The 25601-nt window shown below is 40.1% G+C and overlaps 1 protein-coding gene across 1 annotated transcript in view; it reads right to left on the minus strand.

The window, feature by feature from the left end:
• Positions 1-24269, minus strand: part of uqcc1 (ubiquinol-cytochrome c reductase complex assembly factor 1) — a 32763-nt gene extending 8494 nt beyond the window's left edge. The window contains exons 1-6 of the mRNA XM_077013827.1: positions 24061-24269; positions 22718-22825; positions 21448-21555; positions 21056-21128; positions 20544-20601; positions 16576-16684 (exon numbers count right to left, since the gene is read on the minus strand). Coding sequence (XP_076869942.1) covers positions 16576-16684; positions 20544-20601; positions 21056-21128; positions 21448-21555; positions 22718-22825; positions 24061-24138 — 534 coding nt within the window. The 5' untranslated portion in view covers positions 24139-24269. The remainder of the gene's footprint in view (positions 1-16575; positions 16685-20543; positions 20602-21055; positions 21129-21447; positions 21556-22717; positions 22826-24060) is intronic.
• Positions 24270-25601: the final 1332 nt, after the last annotated feature.

Genomic DNA, 25601 nt, shown 5'->3' on the forward strand with positions numbered 1-25601 from the left:
TAATTGAATTTGTAATTGTACTGTTGGCCAATATGTATTTCCACATGGAACATAATTAGCAAGATTAACCAAAATTCTCAACAAATACACACACTAATCATAACCCTTCCGATTACATTTCGAATTGATTTTAAGGCCATAATATCGGAGTGAATTCATTGCACACTATAATCCATCTCGCCTTCTGCGCTCCAAACATGAAGCACTTCTCTTAGTTCCAAAAATTAGTAAGACTGTCAGAATCTGGGATTGAATTTAGAAGGCTATTGCATAATTGAGCACAGTTCCAATCTTTAAATCTAGAATCAAGCCTTCAGTTAATATTCTACATGTGAAGGTGTGGAGCTCGGGGGCCCCAGTCATCGAGTCTAATGGTAATCTGAGATGTTGATGCTGTCATCCAGCCATGTCATGTGATCACTCTAGTAAAGTCTCAGTGAGCCCTCATGACTATGGTCACCTCTGAACCCCTCCCTTTAGTTATGCTGCTATAGATTAGCCTGCCGGAGCCATATGCTAATCACTGGCACGTGAGCTATGTATGTTTAAATCAATGGTTGTCTAAACAGATGTTCACATACTCAACCTGTATCTTATATCTTGTTTGCATGTTTCTACCTAAGAGGATTCCATACAAGCACCTAGGAGATGGTCTGGCTTGCCAGTGGATGTACTGATGCCGTGGTTGGATGTGTCATTGCCACAAGAGGACGTGCTGATGCTAGCTCCTACCTGAGACTCACCATCTGCACTGAAGGGACTGTGACTACTCGGCTTGGAATTAGAACTATAACTATAGAACTACATTTGAACTATAAATACGAACTTCTGCTAGCGGCCGCCCAATGGAGGATGGGTTCCCTTTTGAGTCTTGGTCCTCCTGAGGTTTCTTCCTAATCCCCACCATCATTGGCAGTTTTTCCTTGATACTGTTGTCTCTGGCTTGCTCATTAGGGATCTGGGACCATACGATTGTAAAGCTGCTTTGTGACAACATGTGTTGTAAAAAGCGCTACATAAATAAATATGACTTTGACTTATCTTGTGTGGAGTTTATTAAAATTTCAACACAAACAAGAGCAGAAACTTAACACTCTAAACCAAGAGTTCTGGTACTTTTAGCTTTTCCAAATGAAAGCATGTTGTGTAAAAGCATATTTCCCCATGAAGGCCAAGAAAACGTTCCTACAAAGTAAGAATCATGTTTTCCTACCCTCATGGGCACATTTGGTCACTCAAAAAGATTAACACACACACATGTGCAAAAGCACACGCGCAAACCCGGCAGCCTTGAGTCCTAGGTGATTTCAAAACAAGCTTGTTTATTTTCGGCCCTTCCTCGGCGGACTCTGAGCATGTGCGGAGAGGCCTGGCCTGACCCACACGGCCGCACGGTCGCAGTCAGGCACCTGCACGTAATTACAGAGACCTGCCAAAAACCAGTCTCAAACAACCTCGCACCTCCTCCTGCTCCCCCCCCTCCCCCTGTCGTCCACACCCCCTCTTCCTTCATTTTTCCTCCTCACATCCTTGCTCTTTCCTTTCTGTCTTCTTGTTTTTCCACTCCTTGTCCAACCACACATGGAACTGGCTTGGTAAAGACGTTTGACATTGCATATAGTGCTCGATAGACAGAAAGTGACGGTTACACAAGATCTTGTCCATACACTGGTAAAGCAGCACACGATCCTGGTTGACTGTTATTGCTGCTTAGAAACACACACAGACACATGCACACACATCCTTGAAAATGCTTAGGCCAGCCAGATGCTGATATTGTGTGTGTGTGTGTGTTGTGATTGCAGGAAAAGTGAAGGAGGGCTGGTCCAACATGGCACAAATGACAAGTGTTTCCCTACTCTCAGCACAATTAGCGCATGTAACCTAATCGTGGCAAAGTTTGAGCAGGAGGGGGTCTTTCACTTTCCACTGCTGTAACATTACCCAACTCCCAGTGAGTCGACCTGTTACAAACCTGTCAGACGCACTGATTACACACGAGGCTTTTACAGCCCCCCCCACCCCACATCTGGACGCAAATGTACATTCCTCAGTTCCGACCAGGAAGCAGACTTCCGTAACGGATCATGATCTCGGCTAGCCTCCTTTGCACTTACACAGCTAACGTTAACCTAATCTTTAAAGCTGGCAAATGTTCTTGACACAAAATCCTTTACATCATATGATTTAGGAATGAACTGCAAAGAAGAGGTCAGCATTAGTATCCCGCTGTGCCAGAATTCGGAGGTCATCAGAGGGGGGAATGGCCTCCACTTCGAATAGTTTACTGTACCTCATTTGACTCTTTCAAATCTGCACCATGCCAACAACTGAGCCAAAAATGAAAATGAACCCCACTCCACCAAACCGAGAAGTATAGAAACTCATATAGCATCATGCATTTTTAAGAAGTAAAATTTACACAAATTAGTAATTACTGCTTTAACTACTGCTGTTGATAGCCATTAGTTGAAAGTCATATATGGTCTTTATACTAGTTATAACAGTTACTAATGAACAGCACAACACCTTGAAACAGAACAGGTTGTCTGGAATTGGCATTCCATTTCATTCTATTAAAACATTAACAAAGTTAACCAACCCCTACTGATTATGAGAAATATATTTGAACCAACTGCTAACCAAATTATTGGAGGCGACTGGGAGAGCAGGTTAAATCTAGGTTAGGTTTAACCTGAACTTAGAGAACTCAGGATAGACTCAAAATAGACAATGTGCGAAGCACGTAATGATGTACTTACCAAAAAGAGCCTGGCCTAATCTTTTAAGGATTACAATAATACACTAAATTCAAAACGATTCATTGCAGTTTGACACTGGTATCATTTATGCATTTAAAAAATCTAAAATGTGACTGCAATCTTGTGCTTGAATTATGGGGGCATGGGCAGGTGGGAGGTTCCATTATTGGAAGATGAGGGCACTGCTACACTAGTGTAGGACTGGGCAATGAATTGAAAACGCATCGAAAACGACATTCAAAACCTCTAACCAACATAATTTTGCCCATGTCAATTATTTTATTTTTTGGATTTTAATTACCGTATTTTCTGGACTATAGAGCGCACCTCAATATAAGCCGCACCTACCAAGTTTTTTTTTTTTATGGAAAATGTTGTATAAGCTGCAACGGGCTATAAGCCGCATATATCTACTGAACTGAATACAGTGAGTCCCCACTTAACGATGGGCCTGGTTAACGGAGGACCGGAGTTACCACCAACTTTTTAAAATTTTGCGCGGAGGGGCAGTGGCAGCACAGCGGAGTGTTGTGGAGTGTAGTGGAGTCAGGGTATCTGCACATTTTTAAATCTGCAGATTTGAAAAATTCTTAAATTTTTTAATTCAATGACTTTTAAGACCTTTTTAATACCTCTCACAAGAAAAAATAATACCAGGTTTGCCAACTTTTCAAGATCGCTTGGAGTGAGATTTGAACCTGGAGGGGGTGGCGAGTGTAAATTGTTGGTGGGGGGGGACCGTAAGTTGTTGAGGTGTTGGGTGCACGACCTCACGCAGGGCCGCACAGTAATCGCCACCGCGATTCCGTCATTGTCGGTATGCGGAACCTCGCGCCGGTCGCGTCGCGTCATGTATAAACCAAGCTTGACGTGGCTCAGGGATTACGGCACATGCAGCGCCGTGCGCAGTGCCCTAGTGCCTGTACATTTACATTGTAATGGTCCAATGAAGGTAATTTAAAAACCAGGACATTTCCTCAATTAAAAAAAAACCCGGGACAGGATGTGAAATACGTCCCGGGAAATACGGACGTTTGGTTTCCCTACACAGTAGACAAATCATTTTTGGCACTTACAGTTAAACTGCAGTTAGCAGCGAATGACTCGATATGCATATTACTATTACGAGTGCTATCATATCGCTTGTGTTTTTCAGATTTCATATGAGAATCCAGCGCTTTACAGCCCATTGTACCAAGTTTGAAAGTTCACATCGCACCTCATACGAATCACTGGAAGGTTTCAGCCAGCCACAATATTTTTCATCCTCCAGCCACTTTGAATCGACATTTACCCATGTCTGTATCGGAGCCTTGTATTGTTGTTCCCGCCGCAGCCCTCAAATAAGAAAAGCAGCTTGTTAGACAGCTAAAGCATCGTCTGCTGTTTCCACCTGTTAGGTGACGTACTACTGCCATTTAGCAGGCAGAGTATACGGCCGTTGCGGAAATGATAATTATTGTGGGATATACATCGGTAAAATAAAACAGAAAAAACTGAGCAACACTGTAACGTCGGGGGTGTGCCATGATCAGGGGGCGGACGCACAGGCGCAAGAGAGCGGGACTCACAGCCACTAGCGGAAGCCATACTGGCTAACCGTGTGGTATTCGCACGAAGCGCTTTGCTCTTACGTGGCATGTTAATAAAGCACCGACAAACAGACTACAGATACTCACGAAAGGACACTTGTATTACACAAAGCACATGAGGATGAATACATACAAAGAACCAAAACATACGATGAGACAATACGGAAACGAAAACCATAAGAATACTACACAACACTCTATACCAGGAAACACAGAACACGTAAGCTACTAGAACTGAACACAATCACACAGGGCGACACATAGCTAGACTGCAACGTAAGGAAATGTAACACAACCACAACTAACCGTGCACAACACCAGGCAAACCAAACATCCAAAGGGAAACGTGAACATAACAAAAGCGAACCTCACACATAGACACAAGAACTAAGTACACACAGCTACTATCACACAGAGGAAGATAACCAAACAGTAGCACAACCAAAACTTAACTTAGACATCAATATACAAACAGTAGAACTCACAAGAACCAGATGGAAACATAAACCACACGCACCACAAGACTCTGATTTCCACACAAACACAGAAGCACACGAAAACCCTAATCCCTACAACAACATACAAACAATAGCATCAGCAAGAACCTGATAGAAACCACGAACCACAGAAGCATATAACTCTGACTCCGACAAACATTGACCCACAAAGAAAACCCAAAACACAAGGACTTTATACAAACCTAAACGAACAGTCAAACAAGCAACAGCTGAAACCAATGAAACAAAAACAGGCAGAACTAAACAGAGAAGACCAGAGGAGGAGGAGCCAGGCCAGACAGACAGGAAGGGGGCGGAGCTAGGTGTGACAAACACACTTATTTAATGCCTCCCCTTCTAAAATTCCAGACATTTAAGACATTTTTAGACCTTGAATATGTAAAACTAAATTTAAGACATTTTAAGACTTTTTAAGGACCCGCGGGTACCCTGAGTGGAGTGTTGTGTACGATAAGCTGAGGCAGCGCAGCTTTTCTGTCTCTACCCCAATCGTTAAGCAGGGACTCACTGTACATTTAACTGATCTGATCAGTTTCTGAACGGTGTCTGTAGCATTTCATTTGTGACAGTTTTAGCTTTCAGCCGGTGTTGTGTCGAATTCCGACTCCCCTTGTGTATCCGCGCATAAAGACGCTACAGATTATATTGTCAATTTATGTTTCTATGCATAAATAAGAGCTAGACTTAAATTATCCATCACAGCAAACTGCATTATTTATGTCCAAAGCCACATTGGCTCAAGGGTGTTAACTATTTTAAATAAAATACACTGGCTATACCGAAGTTCACCTCTGACCACGACTTCGCAGTATTACAGCAGTATAATGTCTAAATATCTAGTTAGGACAAAACTAGAATGCTCAATGAACTAAGTTATAATCACTGTAACTCCCTAATATCATTTGTAGCGTCTTTGTGTGTGTGCAAACGAGGGGACTCGGAATTCAGCACAACACATGTGGGTTTGAAAAGATTTCTCCATCGTGCCTGCTGCTTGCATGTGTTAAATGAAATTGAGCACTTTCTTCTTTGATTTACAACTTTGTCCTACCACCTGATTCATTTTCTGCTCCGCCTCCTGATGGGTGAAGAAAAATCTACAGAAAAGCCGCACCTCAGTATAAGCTGCATTGTTCAAATCGTGGGGAAAATAGTAGCGGCTTATAGTCCGGAAAATACGGTATATCATATTCAACTTTCATATTCAAATTTTCCACAGTGATGAATATCTTGTATTTTTAAATAATACTTTGCACTGTAGCCACTGGAACTTGAAAACATTGAGATATGGCCTTATAGCCCTTTCCTGACTTGAGAGCCACAACGTGCCGTTGCAGGTCCTTAGTTAGCTCCTTTATCCTAGCCATGACTGTCCACAAAAAAACTGCAGAGGGTTGCTGTTTTTCACACGATGGATTAAAGCTGTTCCCAATGAATCAGGGTAATTAGGATGCTTTAGAACAGCTTGGACTATTTTAAATGGTATTGAACTTTGGATTTTCGCATAGACTGTGAGTTTGCAAAGGGTATAAATAATTTTTTACATGCCACTTTTTGTTGAAATGTAAATAAAAGCTGAGAAATATTTTTTCCACAACAATGCCTCTTGTACTTCCTTTTGTAAACTTCTGAGATAGCTGTGTCATTTCTGTTCAAAATAATAAAAATAGTTTTAATGTATGAATAATTTCAGACAAGACTGTACATAAATATATGTCAATACTTTGCCCACTGTTCCTGTACTTAAAATACTCTACAACATGTGTAGTCTGTGCAGTCCGCCCTGTCTAGTCAGCAACAGTATGACCTCATTATTAGAAAAAATATCACAGCTGTAATAGTTCAACACTTAGTTAACTTATTAAGCTTATTTTAAGGATGTTTAAAAATGGATTTTAATTCATAAAATGAATTTCAAAAAGAATTATTTCCTCTAAGATATAGAAACAGTTGCTCAATATAAACAGAATTATCTCTATTCTTCTGTGTAACTTTTGAAAAGAGAAAATCAAAATATTTTATTGTATCAGTATTAGTGGTGGGCCGTTAACGGCGTTCGTTAATTTGATAATCTTATCGGGCGATATAAAAATTATCGCCGTTAATCTATTCTTAAAGTTGGGTTGGGAACTGGGTCAAAATGGGTAAGCAAACTATGATGACTTTCAACTTGATAGTTTAGCTCGGCTGTATTCCTAACCAAATTGCACAGTAGGGGTGAGAACTAGTTTTCAAACCTGTGAATTACAAATCGTACGTTTACATGGATGCAGCCACGAAGTCGCCAGGTTTGCTTCATGGAAAATTCATTTTTAGGAACGTAAAGTGTTACCGGAGCGGAGCTCGGAGCGGTCGTTTTCTGCATGGTCCTAGCACTAGATTCGTCGCTATTTAAATATTTATTTTTAACCGTTAAAACTGCAGAGGACCAAAACCGGCTTTTGAAATTACGTCCGTGAGGTTAAATGTACTAAATGATCAACCCCTTTTAATGTACAGTAGGCTTACAAATTCATGTTTAACTGAATAAACCGTTGAACACGAGTAGCCTACATTTTATTGAGCATGTTTTTTTCTTCAAGTATCAAAGTAGAACAGCTTCATTGATGCAGCTTCATTCAGTCATTGATGCATTTTGGAAACAGGAGATGAGCCCCTGGTGTAATGCACCCTCTGTATTAAGAAACCCTATCTCAAAAACTGACTGACTTTTAGTCATTACTTGGGTAGCACGCATATGAGCCATTTTAATATAGATTAATCTAGATTAATCTAGATTAATTTCAAGATTTCAGTGAGATTAATCTAGATTTAAAAAATTAATCTATGCCCACCCCTAATCAGTATTTTTTATTGTACTTATTGTATGAATTGTAGCATGAAAAGGTATCATGTATGCAAACAAATATACACTCACCGGCCATTTTATCAGTTACACCTGTCCAACTGCTCATTAACGCAAATGTCGAATCAACTAAATCATATGGCAGCAAGTCAATACATTGAGGCATGTAGACATGGCCAAGACGATCTGCTGAAGTTCAAACCGAGCATCAGAATGAAGAAAGGTGATTTATGTGACTTAGAACATGGCATGGTTTTTGGGGGGCTGGTCTGAGTATTTCAGAAACTGCTGATCTACAAGGATTTTCACGCACAACCATATCTAGGGTTTACAGAGAATGGTCCGAAAAAGAGAAAATATCCAGTGAGGAGCAGTTCTGTGGGTGCAAATGCCTTGTTGATGCCAGAGGTCAGAGGAGAACGGCCAGACTGATTCGAGTTGATAGAACGGCAACAGTAACTCGTTACAACCGAGGCATGCAGATGAGTATCTCTGAACACACAACACGTCGAACCTTGAGGCGGATGGGCTACAGCAGCAGAAGACCACACCGCAATCGAAATTATTTCATAACATAATTATTATATGACTATGAATGGCCTATGTAGCTAAAGTAAGCCATCCTTTAATATACATTTAGCTGATAAATGGCACATAATGCATAGACTATCAACTTCAGTCCAGAGTTCTTAATCATACTCTGGTAGGTAGACATGGTTTGAATAAGACCCAAGACCCAAACACAAATGCTTCTATCAAATTCTTCTAACATTTTCAATTGTGATTTTTCACAGCAATCGAAATGTGTCCTCCGCATTTACCCATCTGTGCAGTTAGAACACACACACACACACACACACACACACACACACACACACACACACACACACACACACACACACACACACACACACACACACACACAAACACAAACACACAAACTAGTGATTACTAGGGGGCTGTGGTGCACACTAGGGGCAGCCCTAGCCCGGCCCCCGAGGAACAGTTGGGGTTAGGTGCTTTGCTCAAGGGCACCTCAGTCATGACCTCAGACCTGAGAATTGAACCCACGACCCTCCGGTCACAAGACCAGTTCCCTACAGAGTTGTATAGTAACGAAGTAGAACTACTTCGCTACTGTACTCAAGTACTAAAATGCTGTATCTGTACTTTACTGGAGTATTATTTTTTTCTCCTACTTCCACTTTTACTTCACTACATATTTTCCATCAGTTTAATACTTTTACTCCGATATATTTTTTACGTGCTGTATAGTTACTCGTTACAATTATATACATGTTAGCTGGCGCTGTCACCGGGTCAAGCGATCAGGCCGTCTTATGAAAACTGCGCATGCTCCGGTCGCGTCTCGTTAACTCTGCTGATGCCTTCACTGAACACTTGAGCTTCGTAATCTAGGTTCACTTGACACGCTGTTACTGCGGCAAGGGTCCGCGCGGCAAAAATGACGCAATCGCGGTGGCTCCGCCCATGCGCGTTAACCACGCGCGCAGTCACGTCGCGAGGTCGTGCACCTCTCGATTTTTGTGCGTGTGAAGTTACAAGGTGGAATTCATGCACTTGTACGGCACTTTGAAGGTCCATTTTCAGTATTTTCCAGCACCTTCAGCTTCATTTACATATTTATACAAATACACATATATTCGAAATTATTCCAAATAATTCGCTTTTTATCTCATTAAAAGAGATGGTACCGTGTTTGGTAACAGCAGAAGAGCGCAGTAAGCACTAGTTAGGTTAGATATCTTAGCTAACTAACCTAATTATGTTCATGGCGTGCTGCAGAATTCACTTAACATTAGCTGGCAATAAAGGCGACGTGCTGACTAATCATGTGCCCATTTTATAGTGTAGTGTTTTTATAGGGTAAGGGCATTTATTGGGGGTAAACGCAGGGCAGTAAGCTCACCCTTAGAATCCGACGGACGGATTTTACGTCCAAAATACACCTCGTTTTCTCAGCTAAATTATGGCGAATTTGTACTTTTGCGTCAAACCTACAACGTAGCGGGACATAGGTTATCTGTTTTTTGTGTACGAAGTGTTAACCCCAGTTTTTTAAGTACATACAGAACACTTGTATTTGTGATCTTTGACATCTTTGATTTGTAAGTGATATATAAAAACAATTGATAATCAAACTTTGATGGCTTTCTTTAATTAATTCAAAACACAATACTTGTACTTTTTACTTTCAGTACTTGAGTAATAAATTTTAGACTAAACTACTTGCAATACTCAAGTACAAAAAATGCTGAATACTTCTGTACTTCTACTTAAGTAAAGTTTTTAAAGAACACTTCACCTTCTACTCAAGTAAATGTTTTGATAGAGTACTTGTACTTTTACTCAAGTATGGGTCTCGAATACTTTATACAACACTGGTTCCCTACCACTGGACCATGACTGCCCTGTGCAGAGGGCAACTAATGCTGACCTCTTCTACAATTTGCACAGGCTCACCAAAATTGGACAATAGAAGATTGGAAAAATGTTGCCTGGTCTGATGAGTCTCGATTTCTGCTGTGACATTTGGAGAATTTGGTGAAAGCATGAATCCATCCTGCCTTGTATCAACGGTTCAGGCTGGTGGTGGTGGTGCAATGGTGTGGGGGATATTTTCCTGGCACACTTTTGGCCCATTAGTACCACTTGATCATCGTGTTGATCATCGAGTGTTGTTGCTGACCATGTCCATCCCTTTATGACCACAGTGAACCCATCTTCTGATGGCTACTTCCAGCACGATAACACGCCATGTCATAAATAGTCAAATAGGTATCAGCACCTCACTGTGCAACTGGCTGCTGGACTTTCTCACAAATAGACCACAGACAGTCAGAGTTGGAAATAACTCCTCAGCGACCACCATCATAAACACCGGGGTCCCGCAAGGATGTGTGCTATCTCCCCTGCTGTTCACGCTGATGACCCACGACTGCTGTGCCAGATTTGAAACAAATCACATCATCAAATTTGCCGATGACACAACAGTGGTGGGTCTCATCACTGACAACGATGACTCAGCATACAGAGAGGAGGTACAGCAACTCATTAACTGGTGTGAGAAGAACAACCTGCTTCTCAACGTCAACAAAACAAAAGAAATAACTGTGGACTTTAGGAAAAAACAACAAACACACATCCCACTCATCATAAATGGCAGTGCTGTGGAATCTGTGAAAAGCACAAAGTTCCTGGGAGTGCACATCACAGATGATCTCACATGGTCTACAAACACCACCGCCCTGGTCAAGAAAGCACAGACACGACTCCACTTCCTGCGGAGGATGAGAAGGGCCGACCTGCCCACATCCGCACTCACCACCTTCTACAGGGGTGCTATTGAAAGCATCCTGACCAGCAACCTCTCTGTCTGGCATGGCAGCTGTCTATCTGCAGACAAGAAGGCACTACAGAGGGTGGTGAGGACTGCAGAAAAGATCATCAGATCACCCTTACCAGCCATCAAGGATCTGTACACCTCACACTGCTTCAGGAGAGCAATGAACATCACTAAAGATCCAACACACCCAGCACACAAACTGTTTTCAATACTCCCATCAGGGAAGCGCTACCGTAGCGTACGGTCCCGTACCACCAGACTGGGAAACAGCTTCTTTCCACAAGCCATCAGACTCATCAACACACTGATGAGAACTACATAAACATTCCAAAGTTACTCATAATCATTCCATTTATTTCATCATGCACCTTGCACTTTACCCTTGCACCTTACATATTACATCCAACTACTTGACCACTGACTGTCCTTTCTGCTGCTATGTGTATGTATGTATACCTACCTATTGTCTAGTATTTTAGCCCTTTTACTGCATACTGTGTGTGTGTGTGTGTGTGTGTGTGTGTGTGTGTGTGTCTAGCCTTTGTTTTTTTACTGCACACTGTGTGTGTGTGTGTATGTGTGTGTGTGTGTGTGTGTGTGTGTGTGTGTGTATTACTATGTTAATATTCTGTAACAGTATGTTAATTTGCACTGCTTGTGTGTGTATGTGTGTGTGTAAGTGAGTTAGTGAGTGATTATCAATATATGTTGCTAAACTGCACATTGGAACTGGCCAAACGCAATTTCAAACTTCTGTGTTAACCTTGTTACATAGATTTTTGACAATAAAGTTATCTTGACTTGACTTGACTTGACTAAAGCACAAATCAACTCAGACTGGTTTCTTGAAGACAACAATGAGTTCACTGTACTCAAAATAGTCTCCATTATCACCAGATCTCAATCCAATAGAGCACCTTTGGGATGTGGTGGAACGGGAGATTCACATCATGGATGTGCAGCTGACAAATCTGCAGCAACTGTGTGATGTTATCATGTCAATATGGACCAGACTCTCTGAGGAATGTTTCCGGTACCTTGTTAAATCTATGCCACGAAGGATTAAGGCAGTTCTGAAGGCAAACGTGGGTCCAACCTGGTACTAGCAAGGTGCACCTAATAAAGTGGCTTGATTTAGTGTTTTGTAGTGAATATGGTTTCACAAAAAAATTGCATAAGAAACAGGTCACTGACATCTATCAACATGTGGAAGCCTATGTTGTATGATACTTTAAAGATCAGTAGCTGCATACCATATGGTTGTTATTTATGTTTTATCACACATGTAACCAAGGAAATAAACTTTGGGTGCCCATAATAATGATGACCTAATATAAGGATGAATGAGCTTCTGTCTGACTGCTTATAATGACGTAGGCCAGCGCTCGGAATCGCTCGGAAAAGGCCAACAGACTCATTCATTTATGCATTTTAATTATTTATAGTAATCTTAAAATGTGATCAAAATATGCTGACCTAAACATGCTGTGACATTTTGTCTTTTCATCTTTATTACTAACTTTATACAGAGAAAAGAAATTGGACTTTTAGATGCTTTTGGAAGTTGCTAGAGAAAATGTAAACAAGGCTTGCAAACGGTCATTAAAGGTTCTCTCTTCCCCCCCAAACACACAATTAAACAACCAGTGAAATGAACACAGATGTTTTAAGTCCAATGCTTGCATGTGCTAATGGACACTGGTATTCTAAGCAATGGTCATATGACTGGTATAACTGGTATGACCCTGACCTTATACCTCACGCAACTCACATTGAATTAAATTTTACTAAAGTCACAGTCAATGACAGATCAGTGTTAAAATACTGCAGTGGGTTTGAGCTTGATTTGACAGTTATCACTTTAACTTTGTCTGTATGACAATATAGGAAAATGCCAAAATATGTCTTCTGCTGCATATTCTACTGGGTAGCCAAACTTATATTATTTATATTTTAGAAATCGGGACCACTAAACCTCTCAACTGCGCTACTGAATTTTTGTGCTTGCCATTACAAAAATGAAATGTGTGAGAGGCTCTTGTTTTCACAGCTGGGCAGAAGACTGTTCCCACCCTTTCTGACAGCAGCTCCTTTAAAGCATTTAATTGGCCTCATGACACAAATACACACACACACGCACGCACAGGCACACAAACCTTTTACTGAATTACTAAAATCTATCCGATTTCTTAATACATTCAGTTTAGTATGAAGTAAATAAAACAGACAGTAAGCAGCTGAGTATGTGCAGCGCGAGATGAACACACTACTTCATGTTAACCTCTACAGCAGGGCTATTCAACTATACTTCTCTGCGGGCCAGATTTGGCAGAGAGCTCTGACCTGTGGGTCAGACAATCTTCAGACCTATATCAATACTGTCATAGTGGATGTAAAATTGAACCGAATGTAATACGTAAATTGTTGACGGGGGGGTGGCGAACGTAATTTGTTGGATCTGACCCACGGGCTGCCAGTTGAATAGCCCTGCTCTACAGCCTAAACTGTCAGCATTGATTTTTGGTCTAATTATCTTACCAAAGTCTGTTTTGACAGCTCCCAACTATTGGGCAAACCTGCCCATTGTATGGGACCAACAACTAGGCGAAGGATGTGCTTCAACACAGCCACTGCATCTTTTTCTCATGCAATGTCATGGCACACTGGAACGTACTTGGAAGAGAGCACTGACTGGCCAGTTCTGTATATGAGCTGGCAAATGTGAAGGTTTGGCCAACACTACAGCAGATCAACAAAAGAAAGAAACTTAACAGTCATTCTCACCCGGAGAAAATGTAGAGCCAAAGGTGCTCTCATGTACTCTGGCCATGGATGGTTATTGCATCATAGGAATTTTAACTGGGGTCTCATTTATACCTCACTAATTAGAAGAAGAGCATAAATTCTCTATAATAATTGCTTTTTGAAAATCATTTGCAGTGGTTTTAATCACTGACAAAGTGGTTAGTGTTTGTCAGTGGGCACTGACAAAGAGACAGGTGAGGGAGATGGAGGTGTCTGAGATGAAGATGTTGAGATTCTCATTTGGAGTGACAAGGACGGATAAGATCAGAAATGAGTTTATTAGAGGATCAGCACATGTAGCATGTTTTGGAGATAAAGTTAGAGAAGCGAGATTGAGATGGTTTGGACATGTACAGAGGAGGGAGGAGAGGTATATTGGTAGGAGGGTCTTGCGGATGGAACTTCCAGGCAAGAGGAGGAGAGGTAGACCTAAGAGGAGGTTTATGGATGCAGTGGTAGAGGATATGAGAGTGGCTGGTGTGTCAGTGGAGGACACTCAGGACAGGGCCAGATGGAGGAGTTTGATCCGCTGTGGCGACCCCTAAATGGGAATTGCCGAAAGAAGAAGAAGATTTGCAGTGGTTTTAACATGCAAATAGTAAGAGTTGATCAAAGTTAGTTCTGCAGCACACAGCTGGGTTTGCCAATGTTTCATGAGTAAGGGCAAGTTAACATACAACTTTGAGCTGCTGAACAATATGTCCTTATGGAAAAAATACATTTGGCCTCAAGAATTTTGGTCCAGTAACTTTCCAAAAGGCTGGATGTTAGTTCCACTCTCCATTATATAATTCAAATATTGTAGTTTCCTGTTAAACATAACCATCTTGCCTGAAATCCGTATATCAGAAGCCAATTATGATCACAGCTGTCTCAGGTTTCATTTCATTACGCAAAACCCAAAGTTTTATGCCACAGCAACAAGGAAAGGGGACTCTGTCACCTTGACTTATTTATGCAAGTCATGAATCCTTTAAGGAGCTGCCTGCCATGGGTCAGACATTACTGGACTCACAGGTGTCCAACCCACAGTACAGCAGGAACCAAAGCTGGTGTCAAGAATACTTTCCATTCCATTTCCAGTCCTTTCACTTGCTGGACACTTCTCAAGAAATGCATCACAGAAAGCAGATTCATCATCTCCATAGGAGCTAGCTTTCTGCTAGTTGATTTGGCATATCCAGGTCTCTTATACTTCACAAACAAGGCAAGAGTAATTTTACCAATCCACAAAGTCTCCAGATGAGATCAGACATTCACTGAGTTGCCAAGTCACCTCACTATTGGCTATCAGATTTAAACAGCAAATAAGAATTTACGGTTCAGGATTTGCAGAGTATGAGTGATGATTCTACCAAGAGACTTGCAATGGACTTAAACAATATAGTTTCAACTAGTTGTGCTATAATCTTCTGTCCACTCTCTGCATTGCCAGAGAATAGGTTCTTCTTTCTCCTCGGTTCTGTATCTTACACAAACACATCCTCTATTATGGATCCTGTTGTGTATTCTGTGGATAGAGCTGATAAAACTAAATGGGTCCTTAATGCACCCCCATGCTCCATGGTTGTTTATGCTCTTATTAAGGTTACACTTGGACCACTGCCTTCAGTGTCCTGTGTGGTATAAAAATTCTTCTCTCCATACCCATATCCTGTGCAACTCTGCTGCTTAATGTGTTTTTAGGTTTAATCACCCAGCTTAATCCATCAGCAATACAGGACACAGAACCACCTAATTTGGTTGCAATCTTCCTTGGCCCATTCCAAACCTATTTGCCGAACCCGATCGTGCACTACTGTTAGTGATCATATCCACTCCTGCCCTTTAACCTCATCTAATCGTATATGGCATTTCAGCTTGGATGACATTTGAACAGCAGCAAACTCTAATCCAGAGCTGCATAAGGAATGATTTGATTCATTAAAAAAAAAAAAAAACCAAACTTCATTACAGCTTCCAGCTGCATACCGTCTTTGTACATATGCTGAACACTTCTCTAAACAAGCCTGAAATATTATGACAAAAAAAATAAATGACAAGCTTCAATAATTTATTATTTTTTAAGATATTAACAGAGACTGTAGTATATACAGTAATGGTGAACAGTCATGGTAAATCAAATAAGCATCTGCGATTTATCAAACTGCAAAAATTCCACAGTCATTAAACGCAACGAGAATATGGCACAACGCAAAACGTATATTACAAATTTCTAAGGAAATGGTGCTTAAACAAGTTATGAGGAGGAGAAAAAAAGGAAATGCGACACTTGTATTTAGATTAAATATACCCAGGTGACCAATCCATGCGGTCACTAGTGGTACAATGAATTGTTTTGCTTGCATTAATGATAATATATCTCTTGGAATGCTACAGGACTGGAATGCAGACCGTTTACGATATTCGTATAACAAGTCACAGAATGTTTGAATATGTGCATCACACTAGATTAAACTTGAAGTTTAAGGTGTTACGCTGTGCTCCTGGGATCGTGCAGAGATTTATGCATTTGATTTGAGTATGGGCAGTTTAAGGGGCCGATTTCCCAATGCACATAGTAGTTAACGCATGCAGTTTATCATAAGCTAATCAATGGTCAGAATAAGGTAAATTCCAAGTTTAAACGACTGCCTGGGCAGCCCTGACGTACTGGGTGCAGCTGAGGGTTTGGTTTGACACTCACCCCCATGATCTTGCACCTCTGCTCCACATCTTCCCACATGGAATGGACAATGTAGCGACACATGTATTTGCCTTCTCTGCCTTCCTGCCGCAGCCGCACCAAACACATCCTGCGTAGGAGGAACACAGAGCCGTCCTGAATATAGACGTCCTGAATATAGACGTACTGAATAAAGACGTACTGAATATAGACGTCCTGAATAAAGACGTCCTGAATAAAGACGTCCTGAATAAAGATGTCCTGAATATAGACGTCCTGAATAAAGACTTGCACGCATTCTATTGCCAACCACAAAATACAACCCGGTCATATCCCACACCAGTATCAATGTTCAGGTAACGGTTTAGTGAACTTGGTCATTGATCAGTATTTATGGTAAATAATTTACTATTGCTACTATGATCTTTTTTGTGCATGTGTATTAGCAACTAACCATAATACAATATACCACTTGCACAATATTCTCTCAAAATATTGTTTAGAGTATAGAGAAATTAGTGTTAAATCAGAACTTTTAATGGGCACACAATTACAACATATACACTCATGGAGTGTAATTACATCTCTGATTTGTGCAGAGTCTATTGCTTGGTAACATATATGTAAAATATTATTAGTGTGTGCAGTTTAAGGTGTGCTTAATTTGAGCTGGCTGCTACTACACATTTGCATGTAAGAACGCAAACTAAGAGGTCACTATAGACTTAAACATTTTTAATAGTCTGGTATGGATACTTGTGAATGCAACACTACAAAAGAATGGTTTGAATGACTTGAAGTGACTCAACAATTTTAAATAATTAAAATATGACTGTAAAAATGGCAGTTAGCCAGACACTTAAACAGTTAATGTGTATTTAATGAGTATAACAGTGTTTATGAAATTGAGCCTAGTTTTTAAAAGGTTTATGACCTATTGGGAAATCTGTAATGAACACTGACAAGCTGCATAGCATTTTAACCATCTTAAGAACTTCAGTTTTCAGGTTTTGAATCAGAACCATCTTGCATCTGAAAACAGTGGTTTGGTACTACATGTCAGTATTTGGTAAACGTTTCAGCAGTTTTAGTAGGTAAATAAAGTACTAAATCAGCAAGTAAGTGTAGACTACTATTAGTGTGATCCAGCATGGAGAGAGCTTTTCCACTCATTCTGTAATATTACTCATATATGCATAGAGTCTGCACACCTATGCCAGCTGTCTGTCACAATCATTAATCATATGTCCCATGCTGGTGACATCACACATTCTGCAAAATACTATTCTCATATACACAGCCAAAGTCAGTCACCTGTGCACTAACGTAACACATGCAAATGCCATCAGTGAGAATGATGAAACACCGTGACGACAGAGAGCAGCAACAAACCGCAAAATAATTGAACAGCTTTGTCATTTCTAAGCATTCTAAAGCTCTTCTGTCCAAATAACGACCATTAATCAAAGTATGGCAGGTTGGTCCATGTAACATTTATCAGTTCAATTTTCAGACTTGTCGAAGGACAACTGAAAAAAGAAAAATTGGATGTAAAATACAATTATAAATTTTTTCATTTGGTAGAATAAATGAAAAATTGACTTTCACTCGTTTTTCCCCCCATTTCCAGATGTTTCATTTTTGCACATTATAATATGCATTTTAGAAAGACATGAGTCCTTATCCAAGTTTCTGATTTTCCGTATTTTCCTACAGTAATATGAAGTGGAACGACTGTACCATTGGAGACGCGGTGGGGGTGAACACATATGCTTGTGATTGGTAGGTGTGTCTACCCGATTTGAACCAGAAACCCGATTTGGACTACGCATGCATGTAATTGGACGTCATTTCAATTAAGTCTTACGGCGGACACTGCATGCTTAAGGCTGCCAATTTTACATGTGCGAGACATGTTGGTTATCTCAGCTCACTGGGATTTTTTTTACAATTAGATAATTTGTTAACACAATTAAATAATTAGATAGCACAGAATAACATTCACCACCCAAAGCCAAGTAAGCGTTTGTGTCAGCCATGATTGTGCAATACCAGCATTCCCAAAAAAAAAAAAAAAAAAAAAAAATCAGCATTCCAAAACACTGCATAAATCTAGTTAGTAGCTACCTATTTAGCCATAGCTACGTCAAAGCTGCACCCAGCAGTACAAGAGTTCTACTAGTAAGGGAGTTTGTGATTAATTGTCTCTGACCCTCAATCAGAGCACTATGACATGTTGTTCATTCCCTTATCTGTGTATCTGCTCCTCAGTTAGAACTACTCTTCCTTCTCTCTCCCTGTACTTTTGTGCTACATTCAGTCCACTGGACCTCCTCTCCTGAATAGGAGAACTCCAATCATAAATATGCTTTATTATTCTTACCCAACTGTCTTAAAACGCATCTTTATTTCTTTTGTATTTAACTAGATCAGGGGTGCCCATTACTTCGATCGCGAAGGAAGTGTCGGTCTATCGCGAAGGAATGTGGGTAGATCACATGACATTAAAAAGTAGTGGATGAATGACAGGCTATCGTCCATCTGCACTGATGGTTGTATATTGATTGACATTGGCCCTGGTAACAATTTAATTTAGAGGGCCCTCTAATGGTATGTCCTGCTCTTCTCTCTGGCCATGACCCTGATGGCCATGATCTACGTCTAGAGAAAATTTCAGAAAGCTAACAGTTCAGGGGCTCATCCTCAACAATGAGGTTGTCATATGATGCCGTCATATGTACTATAACAGACATATGACGGCATCATTTCATTTTAATAAAATTGAGTCTGCCAACTATAGCATCAGCTAGCTAGTAGGTAAATTATACAGCTAGCTACTTAATCCTATGTAGATGCGGCAGCCGTAAAACCTATCCAAAATTAGCAAAACATGTCTGAAAAAAGTTTAGGATGTGGCTTCGCCGTAGCTATGCCTACATAGCTACATAACATAAGTAGTTTTATGCAGTGTTTTCTTTCATCTAGGTAGCAAGCTACCTTTGAGTTGTAGGCCTACATGGAATTCGTTTTCAAAAACAGTTTTGGACGTTTAAGATACATTAGCTAACTAATAAATAGACTTAACTACCTGTGACTTTCAGATTCACAATTAAGTCCATATGTGGAATGTTGGGTTGTATTGCACAATCATGGCTGATAAACATTTAACGTTTCTTTGGCATTTGGTGGTAAATGTTATCTGTGCTAACAATGACGTCTAATTATAAAAAAAAAAAAAACCATCTTCCAATGAGCCATCTGGTCTCGCGCATTGGAAATGACGTTCAATTATGAGCATGCATATTCCAAATCAGGTTTCCGGTTAAAATCGGGTAGTGACACCTACCAATCACAAGCAGATGTGTTCACCCCCACCCGTGACTCCGATGGTACAGTCGTTCCACTTCATATTACAGTAGGTAAATATGGAAAATCAGAAACTTGAATAAGGACTCGTGTCTTTCTAAAATACATATTATAATGTGCAAAAATGAAACATCTGAAAACAGTAAAAAATGAATGAAAGCTAATTATTCATGCATTCTACCAAATGAAAAAAAATTATAATTACATCCAATTTCTCATGTCAGTTTTGCTTTGACAAGTCTGAAAATCGATTAATGATCAACATTACACGGTCACAGGATGCTTGACATGGCTCTAAGAAACTTTTTGAAAGTGGAATTTGTTGTCCGTCCAGGATCAAAAATGTTGAGGAAAAGATAACACTCACAGCAACACCGTGCACTTGTCAGTATGTTCATGAAAACGAACCAAGCCAACGAAATGTATTTGGAACACCTCAGCGGCACATGCGTCTAAATCATCTGAATGTTTCTCATTCATTCATTTCATTAATCAATTTCATCGAGCTTTGCCTGGGACAAAAGGAAGGCAGCGGGGTGTGGACACATTCATTAGTCCTGCTGGAGGACGGGCTTCCTTGAGGGGGACGAGGCAGTGTGAGCCACTGCTGTCCCAACACTCACCAAACATGGAGCTGCGCCACCAAAAACCAGGAGTTGAGTGTGTCGGGGAGGCTGCACCCTGTGAGAACAAGACAGAGAGATCGACAGTAAGTGTGTGTTTGTATCTGTGTGTCTCTGTGTGTGTAAAACAAAGTGGGGTGAGAAAGAGAGAGAGAAACAGGAACGCAGCACTAAACCGAACTAAATGGCTCCAAAACCTCTGCTTGGTTTTACACCTGCTTTTTTTCTCCATGGCAAAGAAAACAGCATAATGCGGCTGTAAAGTGGTACATAAATCTTTCTAATGGCGATGAAAAGGTCCCTTTACGCTCATTTCAGCATTTCTAGTGAAGTGAGGGGTGTTTGGGAACTGGGGTCCTTTTTCAAAAACTGCAAATGAGCATGACTCAAGGCTCAAAAGGTCATACTGCACTGCCACATTACTCTGTGGGCTCGGGGAGCCCTCTCACTCGCTCTGCCCAAGCTGTAGTAAAACACATAAAACAATTAAATAAATAAAAAAAAATACTTACTTTCAAAAAACTCATCGTAGTTGACTCGTTCGACGCAGCAAGTGTACATACGCAAAGCAGCTATTTTAATTTTCTGCGAAAGAAGAGCCACTATTGTTATTTTTTTTGCATTAATGATGTACACGTCTATTGTATAACCTACAGTATAATCGAATCACATATCTATATTAAGAAAAAGAACTAAAATCTATGAGCCCATAAGTAAATCCAATTTATAAAAACAAGGTGTGGAGTATGTTCCATCCACTTCAAATGAAACTGGATGTGGATCCTTCATTGCCATATATGCAATAGTACAAGATGGCTGCACTAAAGGTGAGGAATAAACTGCTGAAGTGTCTGAATCTCAAAGGTCCTAACATCAGAATACAGGGAGCCAGTCTTAGCTGTACCCATTTGTTGTATTTGAGGGGCCCAGTGAAGCCCATGGCCTCGATGAGTTTGGTGAAAGCTCCGACCTCTTCTTCTGAAGTCTGGGGAGTCTGTTTAGTAGCACAAAGCTGTAGAGATAGAGAAATGTGCATGAGAACAACACATCATTAGAGCTATACCTACTCTTACAAGCTACAACAAAGGCATCTTCAGCCTATGTTTTTAAAAAATATATAATAAAATACATCTGAACAAAAAGCGATGTGAAGCAAACCTTAGGTCACCAGAAACATCTTGACCTTAGGTCATTACCAGAAACATCACAGAGGAGATAAATAAGCAGACTGCTCTAACATTTCAAGTCTCATTTGTCATATTAGGTTTACGTCAGCAACTGCAACTACACCGTGTAGGACTTAGCATGCTTATGTAAAAGGATAACCAAGCGAGATCAACATGTAAATACATCCCCAAAAAGGATGTTGAGGCCATCATCACAGAGAACATGCTGAGATTATGAACTACTGAATGTTCAGTACACAACTGCACAAGTCAGCATTGAGTTGAGCCCGTCAAGCTACACAGGGGAACTGTGTGTCTGGGATCAAGGATAGATGTGGTAACTCAAAGAATTAGTTAAGAATTAGACTGCCCGGCATGCGTCATGAGATTAATCCCACTGCACAGTTATACAAAAGTGATTAAATATTCTGTGGCATATTACTCAACGAAGGCAGCACATGTTTTGTGTCATGTTAATTTGATTCCAACAATGTTTAGCCTGACCTATTTCAATGTAGGTACTCAAATCAAGCATTTTAACAAATTGCTAATATTAAACGTGATCTCTAGGCATGTTAACCAAATTATACAAACTTTAATAATTAATTCATATTGCACTTAGCAGACTGATGGCACTGCATTTCAGCTTAAATCAAGATTTTTAGAAATGGAACGAGATATTACAACAGTCCAGGGCACCTGCCAAGTGGTTCAAATTTAGGCCTAGGACCCAGTATGACTGTAACAGGTGTTCAGGTCCTAAACACTCAATTAAGGCATTTAGTGATTTGGAATAGAACCAAAACGTGGAGTGACTGGTGAGTCTCAAGGATTGGGTTGAGTAGCACTCAGAACACAGTGACACTCAGAGAACTGGTGAATAGGTGAAGTTTACAGACCAGCTGTTACCTGTTTTATTGTTTTCTAAAGTCAAAAGCTTCATATAAGAATGTAATGGTGGCAACTCATTTCAAAACTTCTCAACTAGGCTTAAGCAATAGAACTCACCTCTCTTGATGTGTAAAGAGCTCGACATTGTGTCTGACTGGGGACTCCTGATACTGTAAAATGCCAAGTCACCAAAGCCTTGGCGAGGTTAGCATTCTGCTCAGAAACCTAAAATAAAGAAGAAAACTCCCCAAATGAAGAAGTGGTTTCCCAGACCTGTGCTTACGTCATCAGCTACAAACTCAGGAGACGCCACTACCCTGAATTTAACCAAACTATATAATATGAAACATGACCTAAGGCACCACAAAATGCCCTTCAGTACCACAAAAAATCTGAAGGTTCTGTTTGAATATACAAGGATATACATAATTTAAAAGGTCCATCTCCTTTATATTAGCCTACTCGGGAAACCTTGGGAAAATGTGAAAAATTGTTTGTCTTGCTCTTTTGCAGACAATCAATAATTAATTAATTAATCATCACACAAACTTTAAAGTTATAAGCCTTAAAATCTGCAGGGCCCTAAAAAGTGGCTTACAACTAAATAGCATAGTCCAAGTCAATTAACAACTTTGTCTCAACTTACAACACATTGACAGTCAGAGTTAGTAATGATTTCTGCCATACTTAAAGAGTGAAGACCTGAAGACAGGCTGCACAAGACAGCAGGTCTATGCACACATCCAATCTGGATGATTGAATGATTAACTTCCACAGGCAGCATGAGTACTACTTCTTATAGGCATGTTCTTAAAGAACGGTTGATGGAACGATACATTTGCACTGTTGCATTACATTCTTTAAAAGGTTTCCAGGAGAAAAATACAGGAATGCTCTTGGGTCAGAGTCAGAAAACAAACGTGTTTAATTCAGAAGCATTTACTTAATCCTCATGAATGTAATTACCCTTTCTTTTAATTAGGTCTGTTTTAGGTAAGTTAAGTAATTATTATGTGCTAGAATTTGAATATATGACATGCACGTATGAACAAGTAGCCTATATTTTACATCTGTCAAGTAAAATATAAGAACATTTAAAACCCAAATACATTAGTAATTTTTTTATGTTAAGGCTTTTAGTGTTTGCAAGTGATAAAACGATCTTCTGTATTATCACTATACATGGCAAATCAAGAATCTTTATGCAGGTATGACAGTTTGAGTCACGGTTACTATAAAGCCAAGTTCATAACCAGAATCTATTAAAAGGCACAGGGCAACAGAACAGTGTATGGTACCGTTTATGGTATATAACAAAATGACTAGCTAGTAACATCAAACGGATACGCAAGTAAGCAACTTAAAAAAATTAAATCCAAACATACATTTAAGTGTCCAGCTCACAGTCAAGTGCCCCTAGTTTATAAACCCAGTTAACCACCAGTCTAAACCACGATCACCTTTCCGAGGATGGTCCTGCTGGATCCAAAAGTGCTTGATATGCTTCTGATGGCGGACTGCAAAGGTCGCCGATACATGACTCCTCCACACGTTACAATTAATAATTACTGCAACTCTACAGCAAGTTATTGTACACACGTTTAATAACTGTTGTCGTCCCCCCGCCTTTCCCAGCAATGTCAACGGAATCAGTTCTACCGCCAAAAGTGTCCGACTAGAAAACAGGCTGCGTTTTACCTTCCGGAACATGTGCGTTACACTGGGCGCAAAATGGTCTATTGATTCAGAACATTTTATTACTATTATCTTATTATTTGTGAAACGTTTGTTTCTAACTATCCAGTGTAAATTAAAAATGTTTGGCCTTTTGTGTGTTAAGCACATTTATCTGTTGTTGTCAGAACTATTTAGGTTACTATTTTAAAAAGTTTTATACTGTTGTTGACAATGTAACAATTAGAATTGTAGGCCTACCTTTCGATTCTAACTGTACATGTGCTGTCTTGAAGAGCTCAAACACACTTTTTGGGGTGTACTATGAGCAGTTTAGTGAATAACCCATCTCCATCTCCAGCAGCTGTCCTGGTAGTCTGTGCTTAGTTGTTTACAGTGCAAATTCTGAATAACTCTACTAATTGGTTCTCACTGAATAATTTGAGCACCTCTGACAAATATTAGTTGTTTTTAAGGCTTACACACTACTCTTATATAGCAAGTTAACGTTAAAATCAAAAGCACAATAATTCATTATATTATTGCCATCTGGTGTTGACTAGAGGAGGACGTGTCCCCCTTCTGAAAATTGGTTCCACTCAAAAAGTTTTCCTCAAGCATGCTTTTGTACATCTTTTTAAGTCTGAGCCAGAACTAGTACAAAAAAAAAGAAAATAAAAACCTATCCAAAGTGACAAAGGGTAAGCCTAATTTTACTGAGATTAATGGCAGCTAAGTACCTGATTTCACAGCTCCCAGGCCATAGAGTAAACAAAGTCACTCATCCCTGCATCCACAAATTGTTCAAAGGCATCCCAGCACTGGTCAAATTTCCTGCCTAACTTCATCCAAGAACTACAAAATATGTAATGGTCTTATACACGAAAGATTGAAAGAAATAATACATGTCACTCCCTTGCTAGGGGCATACATGTCAAACTACCACAAACACTTGGACACTTTGAAGTAGGGATGTTTTCACAGCAGGGAGTGGATGAGGTAATGTTGTCTGTGTGCAGCTTTCCAAAAGAGTCTTTATGGTAGGTGAGAGCCTCTTCTTCATAGTTGTGGATGTTTACCTTAATGCATCGAGTTACTCTGCTTTCATAGTTCAAACACAGGAAGGAGCATGTCACTGTTATTACCAATGAAATATTTGTCTAGCTTTCACTACTGCCTTTTTCTGTCTAGAGGAAACACTGAGGAAATGGGAGAGGTTCAAGACAGCTTGCTGGAATTATAGGTAGTTTTGAGGTACTGTCCAAAATCTTGCAGAATTGGTCATTCAGAGACACCACAGAGTAAGAGTTCTAATGAAACAAAGAAG

This window comes from Brachyhypopomus gauderio, chromosome 8, assembly GCF_052324685.1.
Source record: "Brachyhypopomus gauderio isolate BG-103 chromosome 8, BGAUD_0.2, whole genome shotgun sequence".
NCBI lineage: Eukaryota > Metazoa > Chordata > Actinopteri > Gymnotiformes > Hypopomidae > Brachyhypopomus > Brachyhypopomus gauderio.